The sequence below is a fragment of the Lampetra fluviatilis genome, chromosome 35 (assembly GCF_964198595.1).
Source record: "Lampetra fluviatilis chromosome 35, kcLamFluv1.1, whole genome shotgun sequence".
Classification (NCBI taxonomy): Eukaryota; Metazoa; Chordata; class Hyperoartia; order Petromyzontiformes; family Petromyzontidae; genus Lampetra; species Lampetra fluviatilis.
In genome coordinates, this window is record NC_136309.1 from 8815933 (window position 1) to 8839941 (window position 24009).

Below are 24009 nucleotides of genomic sequence, written 5' to 3' on the forward strand. Positions count from 1 at the left end.
ACTCTTTAGAATAGTTTAATCCTACGCATTTGTATTGTGGATACATTCTTGCAAAAAAGGAACGTTCCAGTTCAAGCTTGTGCGTCCATCTATTAGCGATATTTGTTGGTAATATAACTACCATGCTCTGTTAAACACAAACCTTATAGTACTATTGCATGCTCATTCCTACATAGTCCATGTTAGGCAGGCAGCGTAACCCTTTAATGCATCATGTGGTAACCCGAATCATTTTGGCTTGTATTTTATTTTTTTCATTAATATTTAGTCGCATTTTGTTTGATATATTTATGGAGTTATCAATTGCTTATGCCTTTAGGTGTTGGTGCAATTTCCGGTGATAGTATCACTTCCTGTTGAGCGAATCACCTTCTTGGTTGTCATGGATGTATATAAATTGAGGGCTCGTGAAATGGGAAGTGGTGGTGGAAGAACTCAAGCTCATCGAGCCAAGGTCCTAAGCTGCATCCTGGGACATGTGGAGCTGCGTTTAAGAGTTGCATCGAGAGCTTCCGAGCCCGATTACGAGCCCTTGACCACTCCTGGTCGCCACTTGAATCACGTATTTTAACGTGTACGACATTTTTTATTGGATGTGAATCTCTATGTACTACGTCCTTTCTTAAATATGCTTTGGCCTCCTTTCATTTGGCTCTGTCCATGTTACTTCAGAACTTAGCATTGGACACTCCTTACAGTTGTATGCAATTGTTAAAATGTCTTATGTACTTAATTTTCTGTCTCTCCCGGCTTCTCGTACCTATACTTTTCCCGAACAAAACATTCAGTCCGTTGTTTTCTCATTCCATGTCCAATAAATCTAATCTGCCTCCTCTCTAATTATTCTCATACATTTTCCTGTTGTACCTGTTATCTGTAATAGATTAATGTTACTTGTCTTTTCTGCCCGTGGTATATACTTTACATCTTTAAAAAAAAAAGGAATTTTGTTGGTTCTAGAAACATGTTTTTTTTACTAAATACAGATGTTAATATGTTTCAGCATTTTACAATTTTCAGTAACTGATCTTGTATACATAACTAATAATTCATATTTTATTAACTGGATTCCTGCCTTCATGTATTCAAGCCACAGTTATCCGGGTATAAGAGGCCATATTCGGAGGAAATAGACAATCTCATGTGAACATACCATTCCATATTCATTTTTAGTGTTGCTCTTCAGAGAAAAATAAACTATTGGGATGTTACATATATTTTTCAGAACAACTTTTCTGAAGTCTTGGCCGAGAAAAAATAGCATTGTTTAAAAAAGAATTAGGAGCCTGATGCATGTATCAAGAAATCACATTTTCTACTAGTTTTCAGTCAAAAAAAAAATGGCCAATTTTAAGCAAATTATTGGCAGTAATTGTCTCTGCCAATGCATTGTGGAAGCCAAAAGTTTTTTGTCTCTAAAAATGTGAGCTTTGGTGTAAAGCTTGGTCTGTTCTACCTTCAGCTGAGCTTGAGTTGATTCACTGCGCCTATTTTCCTGTAACAATCTTGATATGCTCGGCACAATCCTGGAGCTCAAAGGAACTACCATTTTATCTGACTTTAGAATGTGGACTCTTGACTTGAGGCCAATTTTCCATAAAATATCTCAACAGATTTGGGTTAGGCTATGTAATGATACTGGCCAGATCATTGTGGCCTAACCAAAAATCAATTATGAACCAACATGCATTTACTTATTTTCTTTTGGTTTCATTAAATAAAGCTGTAATCTTCACACTTGTCCAAACTTGAAATGACTGGTATTAATTCTACTTAAATACTAAAAGAATCATAGGAGTGATTTGGTTTTGTCTAGTCAATGTTTACAGAAATGGGAATGTTGGCTCATGTAACAAAAAGTGAAAAATATTGGAAAAAAGATCAAACTTTTTATAAATACGACTTTTTTGTAATCTGTATTTTCATGTGGACATGTCTCAAAGGAACAGTGCCACTTACTCTGTCTTGTCATTATGGCTGCTACATAGCAGAGAGCCTTGTTTCTCAAAGTGAGTGGATGTCATGTTACATGTTGCTTTTAATCTCGTGCAGCAGAACTGGCAGATTCAGAAATATAAATGTTAAAAATGTTGTTTCAATGTAATTTTAATGTAACGGAGATACTTAACATTTGGTGAAAAAAATGACGTTATTGTTGAATTGCTTCTAAGTGAATGGAGTTTAAGTGTCACAGTGCATATTCATATTGGACTTTATTGAAGTTTACACGGCAAATGTTTGTCATGAGCCTGTTTTAACTCCACCTGCAGTGGTTCACCGTTTGCTAATAAAGTGAATTGGTAAAATGCTTAATGTTTTGGCAAAGTTTGCCATTATTATAAAGATGTGTAATGATTAAATAGGAATTCATGTAAAATATACAGGTCTGCAGAAATTAATTTACAACTGTGTATTGCAGTATAATTAAAAGAAAAAATATATATTTAACATGCGTTAATTCAATGAGCACTGCTTATTTTATATATTGTATTCTGTATAGAGCTGACAGATGTTAATGTATTCCAATATAGCTTCCATCATCTCATGCTTTCCCACCTAATGATGGACGCTTGTGTTGCGCCCGAAACGTCGTGATCTATTTTATTTTATACGTACGTGACTTTACCGAAAGAACCAAAGAGTATAAAATTAATCAAGGCTATAGGGGCACTTGACCAGCCGTCAGGGTTATATGGATGACTCGTGGATGAACGATATTTCTACGAATAACCCCAAAGTGTAAGCGAATCCAGCGCAGCAACTTAAAAAGTATTCCTGAATTAATTAAGCGACCTGTTCGAGTCAACATTCTTATATCTCAACGCGATTTTCCGATTGGTTCATGTCCCTATCAACCCCTTATCAGTGCCTATCTTATTACATACCAATTCAGATCTTATTGGACACCACGTGCCCCTTATTAATCTCAACGTTCATCCTACAAAATCCCATCACAAGGGAGAAACGCAAATTCTATTTTTGTCCGTATTGAAACGGCTGTACGCCGTATGGACCTTAAAACTCAATTTCCCTGTTACAAGAACACGGATAAACCGTATGGGTTGACAGGTATGATACAATACACTATATGCACTACACTACCATATCTGGCATTACCTTACCAGTGCCCTACCTTCGTAGACCAATTCAGACATTATTGGTCACCACGTGCCTCCTTATAAATCTCAACGTCAATCCTACAAAGTCCTATCACAAGGGAGAAACACACAAAATAGACACATTATTATTATTCGACGCTTTTACTTAACTCACTGTCTGTTGTTGTTATCGTATGCTCAAATCTTTAACCCACTTCCCAATGTGGTATCGACTGCAAACTTGGTATACTTATGTCATACTGATGACAATACTATATTCTATTAAACAAAAAATTACAAATATTTTTAAACAATCTTTTTTATATTCTTGGTTCTTTCGGTAAAGTCACGTAGAAGGGAAATAATAAAACAATAAAAATATAAAACAAAATTATCACGACGTTTCGACTGCAACACAAGCAATCATCATCAGGTGTGAAATCCACAGCAAGAAAATATAATATTTTTATTATTTTATTTTTTCCCTTCTACGTGACTTTACCGAAAGAACCAAGAATATGAATCCCTGCAGTCACGAAAGCTTTAACTCAAAATAAAATGTATTTTTTATCTGTTATGTTTCGGCTTGGGTCTAATTGTTCACGCTCAACTCACGTTGGCTATAATTGGACACGCCCCCTTACGTTATGCCAAGCTTCGGGGCCACTTCCTGGACTCGTGGAGTTCTTCCATTACCAGTACGGTACATTTCATGAAAGCGTGTTTTTTTAAAGTACATTTAAATATTACGTATTTACTGTTGTTGTTTTGCCCGAATTGAAACGGCTGCACCGGGGGTTTAAACCGCAGGGGGCCCCCTTCACACAGAGACGGTGGCTGGCATCGATTCATGACACAAAACGACACGAAGTGAACGATTCCGTAATGTAATCGCTGAACACCGACCACGTTTCGAATTATGGATGAATCGTTGCGAACAAAAGGAGAAGCCCATTTTTGTCGGATATGTGCGTGTGTGCGATAGCATTCATCCTCCGTTCACGTCGGGTCAACTAAAAACGCGGGATTGTTGTTGTTGTTGCTGTTGTTGTTGCGGCAGCGAGCAAAAGAAACATCAAGCAGCTGCAGCCTTCTCGTGGCGTGGATCGCAGTCGAATCGTGGTGTCAGTGGCGTGTTGTTGTTGTACCGACGTGGTGCAGTGTGCACCAGTGGTGGTGGTGGTGGTATCTCTGCACTTTGCGGACTTTTGTTTATTTCGCTTTAACCAAGAGGAGACGTCTCTCACAGCGACCAGGTAAAACGAGATGGTAACTCGTTTGCTATTTAACAAAAAACTTAACTGCATACACGCAAATATTGACTTTAAGCTTTCGTGACTGCAGGAATTCATATCATTAGATTATCTCTTCCTGGTGACGAACGTTTGCGTTGCGGTCGTAAACGTCGTAGTTTTTTGTGATTTTCTTTGAACCTATCTACGTGACTTTACCGAAAGACCCAAAGAATATGCACACACGCAGTCGTGTGTGATTGAAGGTGGCAGTGCTGTCAATGGTAAGGGGTTGGGGTGGTGGTGGTAGTAGGGGTTGGTGGTGGTGGTAGTAGGGGTTGGGGTGGTGGTAGTAGGGGTCGGTGGTGGTGGTAGTAGGGGTTGGGGTGGTGGTGGTAGTAGGGGTTGGGGTGGTGGTGGTAGTAGTTGGGGTGGTGGTGGTGGTAGTAGGGGTTGGGGTGGTGGTGGTAGTAGTTGGGGATGGTGGTGGTGGTAGTAGGGGTTGGTGGTGGTGGTGGTAGTAGGGGTTGGTGGTAGTAGGGGTTGGGGGTGGTGGTGGTAGTAGTTGGGGTGGTGGTGGTAGTACGGGTTGGGGGTGGTGGTGGTAGTAGGGGTTGGTGGTGGTGGTGGTAGTAGTAGGGGTTGGTGGTGGTAGTAGAGGTTGAGGGTGGTGGTGGTAGTAGAGGTTGGGGGTGGTGGTGGTAGTAGGGGTTGGTGCTGGTGGTGGTAGTAGTAGGGGTTGGTGGTGGTAGTAGAGGTTGGGGGTGGTGGTAGTAGGGGTTGGTGCTGGTGGTGGTAGTAGTAGGGGTTGGTGCTGGTGGTGGTAGGGGTTGGTGGTGGTAGTAGAGGTTGGGGGTGGTGGTGGCAGTAGGGGTTGGTGGTGGTGGTAGTAGGTGGTGGTGGTAGTAGGGGTTGGTGGTGGTGGTAGTAGGGGTTGGTGGTGGTGGTAGTAGGTGGTGGTGGTAGTAGGGGTTGGTGGTGGTGGTAGTAGGGGTTGGGGGTGGTGGTGGTCGTAGTTGGGGGTGGTGGTGGTGGTAGTAGTAGGGGTTGGTGGTGGTAGTAGGTGGTGGTGGTAGTAGGGGTTGGTGGTGGTGGTAGTAGGGGTTGGGGGTGGTGGTGGTGGTAGTAGGGGTTGGGGATGGTGGTGGTAGTAGGGGTTGGTGGTCGTGGTGGTAGTAGGGGTTGGTGCTGGTGGTGGTAGTAGTAGGGGTTGGTGGTGGTAGTAGAGGTTGGGGGTGGTGGTGGTGGTGGTAGAGGTTGGGGGTGGTGGTGGTGGTAGAGGTTGGGGGTGGTGGTGGTAGTAGGGGTTGGGGGTGGTGGTGGTGGTAGTAGGGGTTGGGGATGGTGGTGGTAGTAGGGGTTGGTGGTGGTGGTGGTAGTAGGGGTTGGTGGTGGTAGTAGAGGTTGGGGGTGGTGGTAGTAGAGGTTGGGGGTGGTGGTAGTAGTAGGGGTTGGTGCTGGTGGTGGTAGGGGTTGGTGGTGGTAGTAGAGGTTGGGGGTGGTGGTGGTAGTAGGGGTTGGTGGTGGTGGTAGTAGGTGGTGGTGGTAGTAGGGGTTGGGGGTGGTGGTGGTAGGGGTTTGGGGTGGTGGTGGTGGTAGTAGGGGTTGGTGGTGGTGATAGTAGGGGTTGGTGGTGGTGGTAGTAGGGGTTGGTGGTGGTAGTAGGTGGTGGTGGTAGTAGGGGTTGGTGGTGGTGGTAGTAGGGGTTGGGGGTGGTGGTGGTGGTGGTGGTAGTAGGGGTTGGGGGTGGTGGTGGTGGTGGTAGTTGGGGGTGGTGGTAGTTGGGGGTGGTGGTGGTGGTAGTAGGGGTTGGTGGTGGTGGTAGTGGTCAGCGCAGCATCGCGCGGCGCTACCGACCCGGCGAGCTGAGTTCGATCCCCGCTTGCGGCCACCCAACAACCAAGCGACGATCATCCGAACCGGTCGCGGGCCTCGACTAGGTCGACTCGGCCTCGAATGAGTGCCTGGGCACGGTGTTGTAGTGAAACGTCGCCGCTGGGGGGGAGGCAACGGCGGCCGGGCTTGGCGTTGGCCACCCACCCCCCTCTCTGTGTGCGTCGTCGCGGCCTTCAGTTTAATTTACAGTGGTACCTCGGAGATCGAACTTAATTCGTTCCATAACCGTATTCGAACATCGATTTGTTCGAACACCGAATCAATTTTTCCCATAAGAATGAATGTAAATAGTATTAATTGGTTCCCCACCCAAGGATGCTCCTATTATGGGCCATTTTTACACAAAGTTTACAATATTTAAATACAGCACAGTACATAAAAGCATACAAAAACATGAAACACAGTTATAATTAATAGAATAAATGAACATTGAACTTCACTTTACCTGTAGTAAGGAGAGTGGATGGCTTGAGTAGAGGAGGGGAGGTGTCAGTGTTGCTTGGAAGGGGAGTACCCCTCCATAAAAACGTTGGGTAACTGCCCTTTTGGGGTTCTTTCTTTTCTTTGCCTTTTTTCTAGCACTAACTGTGATTCACTTGAGGGCCTTTTTACGAAAAATTTACGAAAAAGTTAACGGAACGATGTTTTGCGGGTCTGCGGTCGCCCTGGCTACGCATCTCGGCCCAAACAGGTTCTTTCCAGTTGTTCGACCTCCGAATTTTTGTTCGATGTCCGGGACAAAAAATGGTCGAAAATTTTGTTCGATCACCGAATTGTTCGAGTTCTGGGGCGTTCGATCTCCGAGGTTCTGCTGTATTTGGTATGGCCCTGTGAGCCATTCGGCTCTTGAATCGGGTGCAAGCACAATAAACAAAAACATGAACAATAAAACATCTTAAAGTGACTACGCGCAAACAGAAAAATACAGGAAAAAACAGCAAAGTCTTCCAGAAAAAGCAGGCGCTACTGCTGCTGCTGCTCGCTAGTGTCTGTTAGAGGCCAAATGGGACAGGGGCGGGGAAGTTTATCGTTGTGTTTGTCACTGCGAGCAGACGGTGCGCAATGGAGAGCTTGCTCAGAGCGGAGCTGGGCACAGACTCGGTGAGGCCGCTGGGCGCTGCGGCCGGTGGAGGCTGCATCAGCGCCGGGCAGAGCTACGAGACGGGGCGCGGACGCGTGTTCGCCAAGATCAACGTCAAGAGCGGGGTACCCTCTTCTACGCCACCTCTACTCCTCACCACGCCACCTTGCCACGCCACGTCACCACGTTGCATCCACGCCTCTCCTCCAACCTTCATTCAGCCCTATAATTAATGTGTCTTTCCACACGCCCCAGTATCACTCTTTATTTTCGCCGCGACTACTACCACCAACGTGGTGAATGTTGCAGTGAACTTCACCTCGTTGATTCCCCCCTCCACCCACATTAAGGGACTCAGTTTACCAGACACTTTGACCGCTTCGTCTCTTCCACTCCGCGTTCAACCACCGCGCCTCACTGCAGGTCACAACAACACACTCAACTAAACAACTCGGTCACCCACTCATCCAGTCACTCATCCAATCACCCGATCACACACTCATCCAGTCACCCATGCATCCAGTCACCAATTCATCTCAATCACCCTATCACACACTCATCCAGTTACCCACTCATCTCAATCACCCTATCACACACTCATCCAGTCACCCACTCACCCACTCACCCAGTCACTAACTCAATCACCCTATCACACACTCATCCAGTTACCCACTCATCTCAATCACCCTATCACACACTCAGCTAGTCACTCACTCAATCACCCTATCACCCACTCATCCAGTCACCCACTCATCCAATCACCCACTCATCCAGTCACTAACTCAATAACCCTATCACACAATCATCCACTCGTTTACTCACTCAACCATTTACTCAACAACCTGCTCAACACCATGCAGGTCACCTCACTCTTTTCAGCTTCATCCGTTTGCACTGCTCCACTCTGGAATTCCTACCTGGTCTTCTTGTTTTCCAAGCTCTTGCATCAAAAAACTTGGTCAATTTAAGGAACGGGTTTTAATTACACATTGGACACTTATGTATTACTCGCTTTTTTGCCCGTCAAAGGACGGGTGTATATTGCAGTACATCTGAAATATTCAATCGAAAAATTGTTCAGCTCATGATTATTAATGAGGGGGGTTGCCCCATGTGGAGTGATGTCACCCGCTCATGATTATTGAGGGTAGTTGTGCGGCATGTGGTCTGCGCGACCTTCTTATGCGTTTGTGTAAAAACCACTCATGAATATTAATGGAGGGGTGGGCCTCATGTGGAGTGACGTCACGCGGGGGGTGGGCCTCATGGAGTGACGTCACGTGCGGGACACACATTCTTGGCTCATTATAGTAGTGTAACATTCTTGAAGGAGACGGAGACTTCTTAGAGGCCACATGCTTTTATTCACCAAATACTTGCTACACCTAACACAAGGGGTATACGGTCCCCTTACCCGTTATTCTGATGTTGCTACAGACTCCGGACTTGCCGGCTATCTTCCCCGCTAGCCTAGCGTCCTCCGGCTGGGACCTAGGGGAGGCACACTGACCCGCCGCTGGCCCGGCGGGTCCCCGACCTCTGGTCGCTCAGGACCTTCGCCCTCACAAGGGCGGGAAGGCTGGGAGCCAGGGTCCTATCCAGGACCTATCTCCCCTGACCACTGGTTACTCTGAGCCCCAGCCCTGACAAGGGCTGGAAGGCTTGGTCCAGGGTCCTAGCTGTCTTCAGCCGACTTGGGTCTTTGTGTAGCAGAACCTCCCGGAGCTCTCTCAGCGCTCCGACTTTTATACCTGTTCGTGGCCGGGTTAACCAATCGCCGGCCACCTCTTGGACCCCTCCGATTGGTTCTTCCCAATCTGGCATTTGGATCCTACTTCACCCCATTTGACCCTTACTGTTTGATTGAGTGGGAAACCCTTGTTTACCAACTGCTCTCTCACAGCTTGCGAACAGCGAGTAGTTATCACCACTACAGTAGTATCTATATATATAAAATCGCAAATCTGTCTGTCTGTCTGTGTGTGTGTCTGTGTGTCGCCGGACCATACGCAGTTTCATTGGACGGCGGTTGCCCCTGGCAACGGGTAGCGACGCATTCGCTGCGGGGTGGACGCCATTTTTAATTCCCGTTAAAAATATGCGCACGCATTAACACGCGACTCTGAGGTAAATTCATCAAAGTTTCACGTCCTCTTCACTCCCCTCCCACCCCAATGTGTGCAATTACTATTATAGGGTCGGTAGATAATAAAATTATAGCGATTACACAGTATTATTGTAGCGCGGGGGGGGGGGGGGGAACGGCACCCGTACCCAGCCTCAGCCGGGTGGGCAATTTAGGCGAGGCCGGAGGCTCTGCACGGTACTAGGCCTCGACACCCACCACGCGACTCTGAGGTAAATTCATCAAAGTTTCACGTCCTCTTCACTCCCCCCCACCACAATGTGTGCAATTACTATTATAGGGTCAGTAGATAATAAAATTATAGCGATTACACAGTATTATTGTAGCGCAGGGGGGGGGGGGGGTAACGGCCCCGGTACCCAGCCTCAGCCGGGTGGGCAATCTAGGCGAGGCCGGAGGCTCTGCACGGTACTAGGCCTCGACACCCCACCCGTGCCAAGCGACGACTTTGTGGTATAAACTCGATATACCCAGCGTTGCCCGGGGGGAAAATACATTTAAAATGTTATGAAAACTTTCAAACATTACATACCAATGAAAAAACAACTGTCTAATTACTTTTCAACCCGACGCGCCAAGAATCGATTCTTTAAATGTTGACTGTACAAATAGTCATTAAGCTGGATGAGCGTACTGCCAGTCTATAATGTAGACTGTAGCCTGCTTATTACATTGGGTGAGTGTACTGCCAGTCTATAATGTAGACTGTAGCCTGGTTATTAAGCTGGGTGAGCGTACTGCCAGTCTATAATGTAGACTGTAGCCTGGTTATTAAGCTGGGTGGGTGTACTGGCAGTCTATAATGTAGACTGTAGCCTGGTTATTAGGTAAAGTTAGTCAATTTGTAACACGTAGGCTTTCGCGACCATTATTCATAAACAACGTTATTGGGTTTAGATCGCCTTATTTATTAATGTGTTCTAACCCTCCACCACCCGACACGGCCAATCAGTAAAAAAGTGTCACGTTCATAAAAGACTAATAGTTCACTGCTTTAGCCCACCAGTGTGTTCAAGCGTTAAACCACAAGAATTACCATTTCTAATGAAAAAACAACTGTGTAATTAAGAAATATATTTTTCACCCGGGCAACGCCGGGTACTTCTGCTAGTTGTTTGTTATTAATGGCCGCTTGGCGTTTTGTATTGTGTGGGGTTTGCATACATGTCAACCCCTTATCAGTGCCTACCTTAATATACTGGGTGACCAACAAGGTCTAAATTGGTCTGTAATTACGTTCATCACAAGGGAGAAACACACAAATAGACTAAACAAAAATGTTGGCCGTATTGAATCGGCTGTATGCCGTATGGACCTGAAAACGCAATTTCCCTCTCCAGGAATACGAGTAAACCGTGTGGGTTGACAGCTATGGGTTTTGTTGTGTTTGCGAGTCCAAGTTATAGGACTGCACCCTGGGTCGTGGGTGGTTCTCATTGGTGGGAGATTCCCTTCGCTGCGTTGCACGCCAGTGGCTGGGGGCTGCCTGGGGCCAGTGGCGTGTGAGTCGGTCCCAATGTGACCAGCAAACATTTACCGCTCGGTGGCCCCAGTGTTTGTTGCCCGTCTACACGTGGATACCTGAAGCCCGTGTCACTCCACTGCTGGATGAGTCCCGCAGTGAAGATACAATCAGTACATCCACTTTGATTTTGCACTCCACCTGTTCCATTGGCGGCCGAGTGCGAATCTAAATGTGCATAAGTTGGAGACTGGTTTATGCGCGTAGAAATCAAACCAATTGACCCACGACCTTTGTCCCATAACTTTTGTAGCATTTTAGATGTGCATTACAGCTACTTTAGCCGGGTGGTTGTGGTGGCTATGTATGCCTGTAATCCACGACTGCGTGGAGGTGAGGGTTGGTGGATCACAAAAATGTTGCGAAAACTCCCACCCCTTGGACGTCAAGGACGTGGAGAAGGCAGTATCGAAAATGTGGACTCCGCCTGTTCCATCTCTATATGTGATAGAGCGTTGCCCCCTCGTTTGCTTGGATTTCTCCAGGTGCTCCGATTTCCTCCCACACGTAAACACTCATTAATTGGCCAATAACACCTTTATATATAGAGGACCACAGAGCATCGGCAGGAGGGGGGAGGGGGATTTGTTGCCAGCTGCTCACTATTTGACTGCTGCCTTCCCTCGTCTGTAGTTCCTCGCGCCAAAGTGAAGGAATACTGTGTGCGAGTTGAAATTATCACTTGAACGTAACTTTATTTTTCAATGAAAACAGCCACTGAGATTTAATTCTGAAAATCAAATGTTTAATTTTCACATGCAGTTATACAATGTTGTTATTAATAGGCTGTTTCCCTGGGAAAGCCTCACTGAGTATCAAGACTCTTTTTCAGGATGGGCCTGCCACGTTTTCGCAGTAGTCATTTGGATGTTTGGCTAGGACCAGTTACATTGTATGCTGTTGTTGTTGTGCTATGGGAGGAAACCCATGCAGATAAAGGGACCAGAATTAGGAAAGCGAAGCCAGGCAGTCCTTCAGAAGATGTGATGCATGGGCGTTACCACTGCACCACCCTGCCACCTAAACAAATGTAGTTCAAATAATGTACAATACTGGCAAATAAATCGTCTTCGTATCAATTGAATATCTGGACAATCTGGCATGGACACAGCTGCGTCGGTGTTTCTGTAAGTCGTGTTCACATTGCCTGCAATTAATATTTTAAAGTAGAGGTTGCCCACCTCTGGTTTAATTTGATTTACCAGTTGTGCCCATTATGTTTGTCACAGGTAATATGGCAAGGAAAATTTTGCGTAGAGCGAGTTGTAGGATTAGGACAATTATGGTGACACACTTGACCCCCCTCTGCACAAGTTACAGTTGAGTCAATGCTGTGATGTTGTGAGATTGGTGCACACGACCCATCATTGTGTTTTGATGTTGAGCTTTTAAAATTAGACTGTTGTGGGATGTGAGATCAAGGCCGATGACTGGTTCTAGTGGTATCAAGATTAGCATTTGGAAGAGGCTCGCGAAGGATGATACTGGGAAGTTGGGTGCAGTCATCCTCCATTAACAGCAGAGGAGCGACGCTTAAAACAACGGGCAGAGCACTGAGCGCATATAACGCATAAAGTTGCCAGCAAGTCATCTCAGGCAGTTAACCCACAACACCTGGGTCTGTCCCGTGACCTGTCTGCGAGCTTTCGACGCTTCACGTGGCCTCAAAGTGCACCTAGTCTGGTACAAACGCTGTGGTGACATCGTTACTTAGTAGCGATTGATGGCTTGTTGTTGATGGTCAAGGGTTCACAATAGTTTTTGCTCTAATGCATTGTGAAAGTGACTGGAGGCTGTGTCGTGTCCTTTAGGCCAAGTGCATGTTTGATGGGGAGTTTGCAAGTTTGGAAGCCATTGCATCCACACGCACGATGCGTGTGCCCAAGCAGATGAAGGTGATCGAGATCCCCACGGGTGGGGCTTTGCTCGTAATGGAACATCTGGACATGAAGAGTCTCAACAGGTTGGTGTGCATGTTTGAGTCATAATAGAGTAAGCTATTATAACCGCATCACATCAAAGTTTGCGACACGAGTCATCAGTTGCAGTGAGTCGTAATTAAAAAGTGGATTTAAATGTTAGTGGCTAAATTTCACGTCAATGCTTTGGCCAGAAAAGCACTGCATCAATTGATATTGAAGTCCACTAATTTCTATCTGAACGTAATAAAACTATATAAAACTATATTTTGCACCTCGTGCTGTTGACTCAAATTAATGTACTCAAATTCTCATGACTTAATTCACCATGTCTGCTTTTGCCTTTACATTTGGAACAAGTAAAAAAAATGGTCATTGGTCTCTTAAATAGGCTAGTTTAATCTTGATTTGAAGCTTTCGTGACTGCAGGAATCCATACTCTTTGGTTCTTTCGGTAAAGTCACGTAGGTATAAAATCAAATAAAAATAATATATCACGACGTTTCGATCGCAACCACAACCGTGGTCGTGCAGATTTTTCTCCGGTTTCGCCGGTTTTTCCCTCCACATTTAGAAACGTGAGTATTTTGAGCATTTGGCTGCTATAAATGTCCACGTGATAAGCCACTTCATTGAGCTATGATTTGTGGCCAGGTCGCTTCTGAAAAAGAGCTATATAGCTTGGTGGGCCTTGCCTGGTAAAATAAAAATTGGCTTAGTTTATCGTCGACATAGGATTGACTTCCCAGGAAGTGACACTCATTGTATAAACCCCAGAGGAATGATGTCCTGAGTCACCCCAACCAGAATGTGAACTGATATATTTGTATTTTCAAGCTGGGTTCTCGGCCACAGACCACCTCGATAAATATGACGTAGTTTGCTTTGCATATAAATTATCACTTGGGGTTTATTGACGTTATAAAGTTCATGTTTCCATTGACAGGTCTATTGTGTTATCCACTCTCGACAGGGGCTCAGGCTTGTTGGGGCAGCAGCTGGCTGAAATGCACCTTCACAACAGGAAGATCGGAGAGAGGCTTCACAAGGAAGAAAAAACTATCGGTATTGAATCATGAAAATGTATAAGAGGCGTGGAAAACTAGGCCCACAGATCCAACCCTAGCATCATGTCAACTATGTAGGTGTATTGAACTTTTTTCGCACCGTGCTAATCGGATCTAATGAATGTGTATAAACAGACGATTTGTGTGTAAACAAACAAATGTTTACACAGCTGTTTATTAATCATGAAAATCTAATTATTGAGCTAGTGAATGAGATATTGACAATTGCTGTTATTATTTCGTAAATGAACACAACCAGCCAGCCAGCGGTCGTGATTTTTCACACCTAATCACAATCACCCCTTTGTTTTAGCTATCTTCGTGATGAAGGGAACTGTATTGTTCATGTGTGTGCAATGTACTTTTCAGAATGTGAATTATGTTGGGTAATCTTGATTTGAAGCTTTCGTGACTGCAGGAATCCATATTTACTGGTTCTTTCGGTAAAGTCACGTAGATAGAAAAAATAATAAAAGAACACGACGTTTCGGTCACAACACAAGCGTCCGTCTTCAGGGGAGAAAAAATTATCTGCAGCTGTGGCTTTATATAGACATGGGAGGGGAGGGGGAAGGAGTTTGGCTGTAGGAGTTCACAGGGGAGAGGAGTGGAGGGTTTGTGGCGTGCATGGATGGGTGGGGCTGGAGAAATTTGCAAGTAAATGGACTTGAATTAGTAATCGGACAACAACACACGGGTGGGTGAGTGAAAATCATAGCAGTTAAAACTTGACGCGGTTTATCACATTCTTCCAATGATTGCTCAATCTGAATTGAGAAGATGGATTAAATGAGATGCATTGCACCATTAATTCCTCCTGTTTGATCATTCGTCTCTTGTCCATATGCATCTGTGCAGATAGGTTTCTTTTTGCAGTTAAGCCATAGTCCCCACATACCGCTCGTATCAATGCGGATAAGAGGAGCGTCGACCCACTACTCTGGAGAGTAACATTGCTATAAACGCTTGTTACAATATGAACAGCACATTGAAAACGCGTCCTATGTTATGTACTGTTTACAAAGTGTGTTCACAAATCCACACTGAGAAACACGATGATTGACAGAGGAGTGTAAATTATTTTTTCGATAGTCTATTTAAATAGAGGTACTGCAGGTAAGTAATAGTTTAACAAGACAACACTTGCCACCATCCTCCAAACCCATTGGTGAAAAAGAGCAAAGTTTTTGTTTACATTATAATATGTTTATGCGAGAGCCGAGGACTTATGGGACCCCGGGATCCTGCCAACACATTCCTGCGGAGGGAGCTGGTAGGAACGTTGGCTTGCTCGGTCAATGTCCAGGGTCAACGGCGGCATGGTGTATTCCGCAAATATGGCCGACTGTGAGGGCGGGCACAAGCCGGCGTGAGTAGGTTAAACATTGAGTTTTATAAGGGCACCACGGGGTGACCAGCCCCTCCCCACCCAGCCCCACCCCTCCCCTCCCCACCCAGCCCCTCCCTGCACGATGGACGGACGGACACAATAATCCCCTGTGGGCTGGTGGAACCAGTGGGTTGCTACCAGTATAAGGTTCGTATAGATTATAGTTATCAAATTATCCGTATTTCAGTCCAAGACAAACTCTTCTGCAAAGGAGACCAGAGTATTCAACATTGCGTTCCATTCTATTTTTGCTTATCACAGTATGTTCAGGAGATAAATGCCAATGCCAAGGTCTGCTAGCCACAAGAAGGCTTTACGAGAGAGTTCATGTAGTTTTGCTATTTATTCATTAAAGGGCAATATTTTATATACATTATATTCACAAGTCTAGAAGGGACATAAAATACCAGGATTGGCCAGACCATCGCTCGGGAGCTGCATGCGGCTCCTGGGAAGTTTAAGTGTGGCTCTGCAGTGGCGCAGCTAATTTGTACATTTTCAATTTAACTTCATATAAAGTGAGAACAATCTGGTATCGGAGCCAGGCCATGAGTACTCCCTCAGATTTCTAAACTCAAAACTCCACAGCCAGTCGACAAGTCAACTTCTGTGTGGCCAATCTTTGTCTCTTGTAGCTCCCGCAGCTATCTGAAGATTATGGTATGCTGCTGGTAGGGTCAGGAAAGTTGGCCACTCCCAGTACATATCTGTATGCGTTAATGATTTTATGCAATGTTCAGCTGCTCCGTCACAACAGGGGTCCCAGTCAGTTTGAGACTGCTAAATTAAGGTGCTTTACAGATTTTGATAAAAATATCAGTCTTTAATTTCTCCAACAGGTAAGGTCCCTGGGCAGGAGGATGTGGAGTATGTGGACAAGTTTGGGTTTCATACAGCTACAAGCTGTGGTTACATCCCACAGGTGATCTCCGTTGCAAAGTCATTAAACTGGTTGTGGCCCATTGGATTTAATATACCCTTTTGTTGAAGGACAGCCTTGGTGACCGAAGTTTTATAGGAACAGTAATCATTTTTATTTAGTTTTGTCATGGAGCGGTGAAATCATAAATATGAGGGTCCATGTAATAGTCTATTGACCACTGATGATGGTAATATTGGTTTAAGGTTACGTTTTAAGAAGAACTAGCTTGCCATACATTTTATGTTGCATAAGTACACACATTTATAAAACAATGTGTTTGATAAAAAAAAATCATGTATTTTCTTACATTGCATACAGTTGTACCATTGATACCTAGGGAGACAGTTACAACTGACATCACCAGCTGTCACTCAGCATCCCTCAGAGATCGATCTTGCATAACCACTGGTCTAAACCTCAGTTTTCACATGGTCATTTATTTTTTCGCTAATTACCAATTACACTCAGAGCCGGGTTTGATAGAATTGTATAAATGTACTTTGAACTTCTTTCGCACTGTACATAGCCAACCGTGCTAATCGGAGGTGTGGGAATTAAGCACATAACCTATCATTAGGATCAATGCTGTTGTAATTGTTATTTATAAGGATATCAGTTGGTAGCTGAACTGAGATGTTCAAAGACTACAGCATGATAATCGGTACATAACATGGGTATCGAATAACGTCTTAATAATTACCCAGCCACTTGCACGTGAAATTCAATGTCGCTGGGCGACATCTTAAGTCAGTGTTCTTCATCTTCTTGGTTCTTTCGGTAAAGTCACGTAGAAGGGAAATTATAAAATAATAAAAATAAAACATAATAAAATAATTCTCACGACGTTTCGGCCACAACGCAAGCAGCCGTCCTCAGGTGAAGAACAGGTCTGTCGGAAAGACAGCGTCTGAATGTCTTTCCGACAGACCTGTTCTTCACCTGAGGACAGCTGCTTGCGTTGTGGCCGAAACGTCGTGAGAATTATTTTATTGTTTTATTTTTATTATGTTATTATTTGCCTTCTACGTGACTTTACCGAAAGAACCAAGAAGATGAATCCCTGCAGTCACGAAAGCTTTAAATCGAAATTCAGTGTTCTTCATTGCAAGGCCGCGGGCCACTGGTGGCCCCTGGTGTTCTTTAGTGCAGCCCCTGACGTGCAGCCCCCGACAATACACACAAGTGAAAACACCCCATCATGCTGTCAAACCCAAAGGTTCATAATAGAGGTTTTTGGGTTAGATCGCGTAAATATATGAATATGTCGTTAAAACCCGCCACCGCCCGACACAGCCAATGGTTTCAAATGTGTGGCGGCCCTTCCACTGAAAATGTCCTATCGGTTGAAATAGCCCCCATCTGAAAATTAGTGAATAACACTGTTTTATGTCAAGGATTGGCCAAAGAAAGTAGGTATTATATGCTTATGTTTTTAAATGTTCGTACTCAAACTTTCTTTTCCTGTTTTATGGTTCTTTCGGTAAAGTTCCGTATATAGAAAAAACAATAAAATAATAAAAATCAAGTGAATTTATTCCACCAGCTGAACGAGTGGCAGGAGGACTGGGTGACGTTCTTCTCACGGCAGCGACTGCAGCTTCAGCTGGACATGATAGAGAAAGACTACGGTGACAGGGAGACCCGCGAGCTCTGGTCTCAGCTTCAGGTTCATAAGCCGTTTCATTCTCGCACTTAATACATGCAGCAGTGTGGAGCATCATGTGCACAGCCATATGGGAAACCCATTTTATCACAGCGGGTTTTCGAGGCGACTTTAAAGGTAAAGTGGTGTTTCACACGCAGGCTTTCTCGACCAATATTCATGATAAAGTTTTTTTGGGTTAGATCGTGTAAGTTTAAATGCGTCGTACACCCACATCCACCCAACACAGTCAATTAGTAAGGTTTCTGACATGAACAGAACGTGCCATTGTTGTTACTACTTCAGCACTCTGGTGTGTTAGAGCGCAAGCTCAGAACATTTACAAACGAGTACAACCTTTCACTTTTGATTGCAACCAACATCATCAGGCAATTGGCAGAAGCGTTCCAGAAGCGTTCTGGCAATTAGTGGGTGTAAGATGCATGTCAATTTATGCGATCTAACCCAAATAAACGTTATCATGAATAAAGTGGTGTTCTTTGTTGTGTGGTGTGCAGCTACGGTTGGGGGATTTTTTCCGGGGCGTGGAGGTGGTTCCGGCACTGCTGCACGGTGACCTATGGACTGGGAATGCTGCAGAGATAAATGAAGGGCCCGTCATCTTTGACCCAGCCTCCTTCTATGGGCACTCGGAGTACGAGCTTGCCATCTCTGGGTAAGACAACTAAAAACCAAAACAATAGCAGCAACTGCCATTCACTGCCCTGTCTGTGGCAAGCGAGGTTGATTCGTATCACCTCAAAGTGTCAATGGCTGGCTCATTAAATAAATAGCATAGACCAAGTAGAGTTGTGGTTCAGATGTCTACATGCTAAGGTCTCAACCCTCTCTATTTGCCAACTTACAAAAACTCATCCTTCCTTGCTAAGGCTTTTAGGGCAAGTGCTGTTAAGGTGAATACGTTGCACAAAACAATAGCGGAGCGACAAAACGCTAATTTATCCACGGCACTTTGAGGATGTTTGAATGTTCCAGAAACTCAGTTTGTCGAACAAGGAGGCCTCGGTTTAGAGACAAGTTGCACTGATGTGCTTTACTAGGAATCCAAGCTGAAGATAATTCATTACACGTCAAATGGAATTCAAACCCTTGGAGCTGGATTATTCTTAAGTGATATGCTACAGTGAACGAAAACACATTTAACATGATGTTTACTGAGCAGCCATTGGTGACCGTTGAGACCACAAGATTCCTGCACTTTATTCGCAGGAAGGTTTGTTGATAGATGGCTCACTGAATTTTGAACGGAGGACCTCAATGGCATTGGCTCGGTGCTCTGACATTGAAATTAACCTCCTGCATTGTATTGCATTTTTTGTTGTTTATTGTTATGTTGTTCGTAATGGAACAGCACCATTGTAAGGTTTTGCATGTTTGGTGTTGTTTGGCTCCAGGATGTTCGCGAGCTTTAGCTCCACGTTTTACTCATCCTACCACGCTCTCATCCCAAAGTCAGAAGGCTTTGACAAACGCCAGAAGCTCTACCAACTCTTCCACTACCTGAACCACTGGAATCACTTTGGGACAGGATACCGAGGGTCATCCATCTCCACCATGCGCAGTCTCCTCAAGTAAATGAAAGGTGCAGGAAATCGTGGGCTATGGTGTATGACTTTAAAAATATTATCGGCCATGATATATACATTGTTGGATAAAGGCCTTCCCTAAGCCGCCACTAAATCTCACAAAACTAGTCCATTTAAATGCTGGGCAATGACCTGGGCATCCCACGTGAGTGTGACCGGGGATTTCTTTGTCCTGCCTCCTGGCCATGATCTCCACGAGAAAACTCGGTCGGTTAATATCGGAATCAGAATCTTTAATTAGGCTGGAAGAAGCTGATGAGCTATGAAGCTCTTTTTTCACAGATGTCCAGTCGGGGCGAGTCAGAAAGTTACAACAACAAACAATACAAACAGATCGGAGTGCACAGTAAAGGAACGCTAAGTCATGAAATAAAATATATAAAAGTTAAAATTGCATTAGTGCATCAATTCCTGCCGAAATGCACCAAATGCAATCTTGGGCAAGGAAGCATAATAAACATAATTCCAGACCACACGAAGACAACACACAGTCCATAAATACATTTGCACATTAAAATTGAAGTATTGATACATGGGATAAACCTGGCAGCGTTTGATAATGCTACTCTGCATTGTGTTCCCCCTCAGCTCTGTGACTAAAAAATCATGTCTTGTGGTGTGATTTTCACACCAAAATTATCTCATGCTTATTGATATTTAACACCTGAAATCGCCACTAATATTACAATCATAACGTTAGCAACCATTGCTTTAAATTATATTACAATTTAGCTGATTGACCAGATTAAAATTTTGATTTAAAGCTTTCGTGACTGCAGTGATTCATCTTCTTCGTTCTTTCGGTAAAGTCACGTAGAAGGGAAATAATAAAAAGTAAACATAATAAAATAAAAAACTTAATAAAAAAAGTTTTTTTCCCTTCTACGTGACTTTACCGAAAGAACCAAGAAGACAGATTTAAATTGTAGGAGTCCAAAACAAGTGGAGCCTACCTGCTACGAAATGCCAATTACTCGTCAAGATAAATTTAAAAATTAACATGAAAATAATTATTGCCGATGATCCTACAAAGAGTGAACACCTCATCATAGCACTGCAGACTACAGCGGCAACACCAAAGCCAGATCCAATCTTCCTCTTGCCGTCGTTTTCTTTTGCCGGTCTGTTTCACACAGCGCTTTACCTTCGCCGCTATTCACACATACATAAACTGAGTCAATTGGAGCCCCCTGTATCTTTGTTGTGGGTTCCTGTTGCTCATTCACTGCTGGCCACCACTGCCCGCTTAAATGTGGGCCCTGTCGCTTGTCTCACCAGACTCCTCCACGGCCAGAAGTTGACAATGATGACTGCGGTTCAGAGCCCTCTGTCCAGATGAGAGTTGCAGGCAGAGTTCCAGTATGAAGAGGAAGGCTGGAACCCAACTCAATTTACCATCTACATGGTTGCTTCCGAGTGCTGTTGTACATTGGTTGTTGCGTTTGGTAACTAACCACGCTCGTCCGGGGAGGTTCACAGTACTGCCCGCCGGATGCGATGACCCTAGTTACATGAAGGTAGTAGGGGTATACACAAGAAAAAAGTACATTTTCGTACTTAAAGAGCTCGATTTGCAAAGACCACCGCTACAACTGAATGTTATGCAGTAATATTAAACAGGTTTCAAGCCTTTTGCTAATTCAGATAATCCAAAAAGGGTTTAGAACAAAGAACCACTTGCAAGTATATCTATGTGAAGGGACATCTTATTATTAACACTCTCTGCAAAGGATCCTGGATTTGCATCTGCGAAGAAAGCAGTTGGCCGTGACACATGTTGCCATGTTTGTTGCAACGTTCGTTTATCCAAACAACACAGAGCGATGCATTTTTCCGACTTGCAGCCATTTGCGGTTGTGCATTTTTATTTCGTATGACTGCTTTAAAACAAATGAGGTTACCATCATAACGTTGGGGTGCGACATTGAAACTAATTGGAAGATTGTGCACAATCGTCTTCTCCGGCATGCAGGTGACAGCTTTAACATTACAACTTAAGAGTTGTCTGCAGATGAACCCGACACGAGAAGCATTTTATGATATCTTTAACCATCACGTAGAGATTATTGTTGAAAATGTCTTACAAGTGCTCATGATTTCCAAACAAAAGCTAACATTCCAATGATGGATTGGCCTGTGCTTACGTTGTATATCCTGGGGTAATGTGGGTGGTATTATTAACCATCGGTTGCTTGAGCTGATTTATGGTACAAAATCTATAATTTTGAAGAGGTTGTAGTTGAGCATTAAGTTAATCATGATTGCTGGTTGGAGTATAATTTAAGATCATTTACATTTTTCCCCCTTGCTTTTGAAATCAATCCTTGTTTGTAGCTGTGCATTTAATTTTAGGCTAATATTTAGCTTAAACGACGCATTAATATGTGTTTTAGCACAATAATAACATACATTTACATAAGAGTAGATTAATGGTGATGGAATTAGTTTTCCTGATTTTGTCTGACTTTGGACCAGCTGGCCGTAATGTCTAGTTTATTCATATTCTATCGGTGAGAAGAAATAATGTTGTAATTTTTGCTTAACCCATGTAAGCATTTTCAATAACCATAGTTTAAACGAATTCATAGATACCAGGTATATTCGATATATGTTGAACTTCTTTCGCACCGTATGTAGCCGCCAATGAAAATCGGATGTGGGGAGGAAAAACAAGTTTATTTGGCCAAAGTTACTTTGGATAAAGTAACAAAAATAAAAAGCATGGATATCTCAAATGTAATGCATTGGGTTTCATTTAATTTTATAAATTATTTATTGAAATGTTTAGCAACCAAACATGTTTTGTAAGATTGCTCCATTACAATTTTGTTGAATTTTTGAAATGTTTCTGTTACAACACAAAGTGGCAGGGTAGCATCTTTGTTTTGAAGGGCAAGGGCTTGGTGCTATATCAGATTTCAAATCAAGGGCACACAATAATGCCTCTCCACTGTTGACTGAGACATTTGAATGTCATTCATCAGACTTGCAAATTATAGTCCGATGCAAACTTACTGGTAAAATGTTAAGCTGTGGGGGATCAGCGACTGTTATTTGCCAACCCTTACAATTTAGAACTACTTTTTGTGTTTAGCTTGTTGGTCTCAACTGCAACTCCGTTTAGCACGGTTGGCTACGTACGGCGCGAAAGAAGTTCATCATACATACTCATATGTTGTGCAGTTTCCCAGCAAATATGGCTCTTTTGCCAAGGTTTGTACATCATTACTACGTGAAATTATGTTTCTAAAGGATTTGTGGTGTCAAGTTTCACGTGTAAAGCCTATTTTTTTCAATAAGCCATGTTTTTTTCTTTTCATTATTACTCACGGAATAAATTGAAGGCTGCATGTAACTTTTGTTGAATTTGACTTTTGTAGTAAAGGGGCCGTCCATAAATGACGTCACGCACCTAGGGGGGGGGGGGGGGTCAGACATTTGTGACAATGTGTGACGAGGGGGGGTTTAAGAAATGTGACGTCACATCAAAGTGCGCAACTTTAAATACATATAGACAAAATGCGCAACTTTAAATACATATAAACACGTTCTACTTAATTAAATAGGCTTTTTAATAAATGCTTTCTCCTGCAACATCAGAGTGCAGCGCCACATTAAATACGCACTACAATGACAATAGTTTAAAGCGATTTGAAGCATGTTTAAAAAATTTGGGGGGGGGGGGGGGCAGAGCTTTGTGACGTCATTGGAGGGGGGGTCTGACTTTGTAACGCCGTGTGACGGGGGGGGTCAAAAATCGTCCAAAATCGCGTGACGTCATTTATGGACGGCCCCAAAGTTGTAAAAAGTCAAAGTCACATGTTCGAATTCCTTTGGACGAACTAACAGATTTGGCTGGCATCAGAATGTCTTGAAATTACATCGCATGCTTCAAGCGCAGAATATAGTTGTATCTTTCCATGATGATTAAACATTGAGGTACCTAATACATCTTTTTGGTTCTTTCGGTAAAGTCACGTAGAAGGGAAATAATAAAATAAAATTATAAAAATAAAACAATAAACAAATTTGGGGGGGGGGGGGCAGAGCTTTGTGACGTCATATTGGAGGGGGGGTCTGACTTTTTGTACGCTGTCAAGCTTGGTGGTGTTCATTCAGACGCTGTCTTTCTGACAGACCTGTTCTTCACCTGAGGACGGCTGCTTGCGTTGTGGCCGAAACGTCGTGAGAATTATTTCATTATGTTTTATTTGTATTATTTTATTATTTCCCTTCTACGTGACTTTACCGAAAGAACCAAGAAGATGAATCCCTGCAGTCACGAAAGCTTTAAATCGTACCTAATACAGTTAAATGTTTAATAGAGGTGCATTCCGAGCAGTCTGCATCTTCATGTGCACCACATTCACTGCGAGATCGGGTCTTCAGTGCCAAAAAGCCTGCAAACGGCTTCTTACAGACTTGTCTGCACTAATATCTTTCCACGAGCTTTCCAGTTCAGTTGTTTTCATTCATAGTCGTACGTA

General features: G+C 43.8%; 1 protein-coding gene across 4 annotated transcripts; it reads left to right on the forward strand.

Annotated features, from left to right (window-relative positions):
- The first annotated feature begins 4067 nt into the window (after window positions 1-4067).
- LOC144944598 (ketosamine-3-kinase-like) lies at window positions 4068-22921 on the forward strand. 4 transcript variants are annotated; one of them, XR_013639601.1, is made up of 9 exons: window positions 4068-4354; window positions 7279-7432; window positions 12787-12938; window positions 13868-13959; window positions 16191-16273; window positions 17817-17939; window positions 18434-18591; window positions 19389-19518; window positions 20801-22921. XR_013639601.1 is itself a non-coding variant. In XM_078872895.1 (9 exons), the coding sequence occupies exons 2-8, from the start codon at window positions 7289-7291 to the stop codon at window positions 19509-19511; spliced, it is 855 nt and encodes a 284-aa protein (XP_078729021.1). In that variant the 5' UTR covers window positions 4069-4354; window positions 7279-7288; the 3' UTR covers window positions 19512-19518; window positions 20801-22921. The 4 variants fall into 4 exon arrangements, 3 of the variants coding, with proteins under 3 accessions (XP_078729023.1, XP_078729021.1, XP_078729020.1); XM_078872895.1 differs by having other exon boundaries at window positions 4069-4354; window positions 12865-12938; window positions 19331-19518; XM_078872894.1 differs by having other exon boundaries at window positions 4070-4354; window positions 19331-19518.
- Window positions 22922-24009: the final 1088 nt, after the last annotated feature.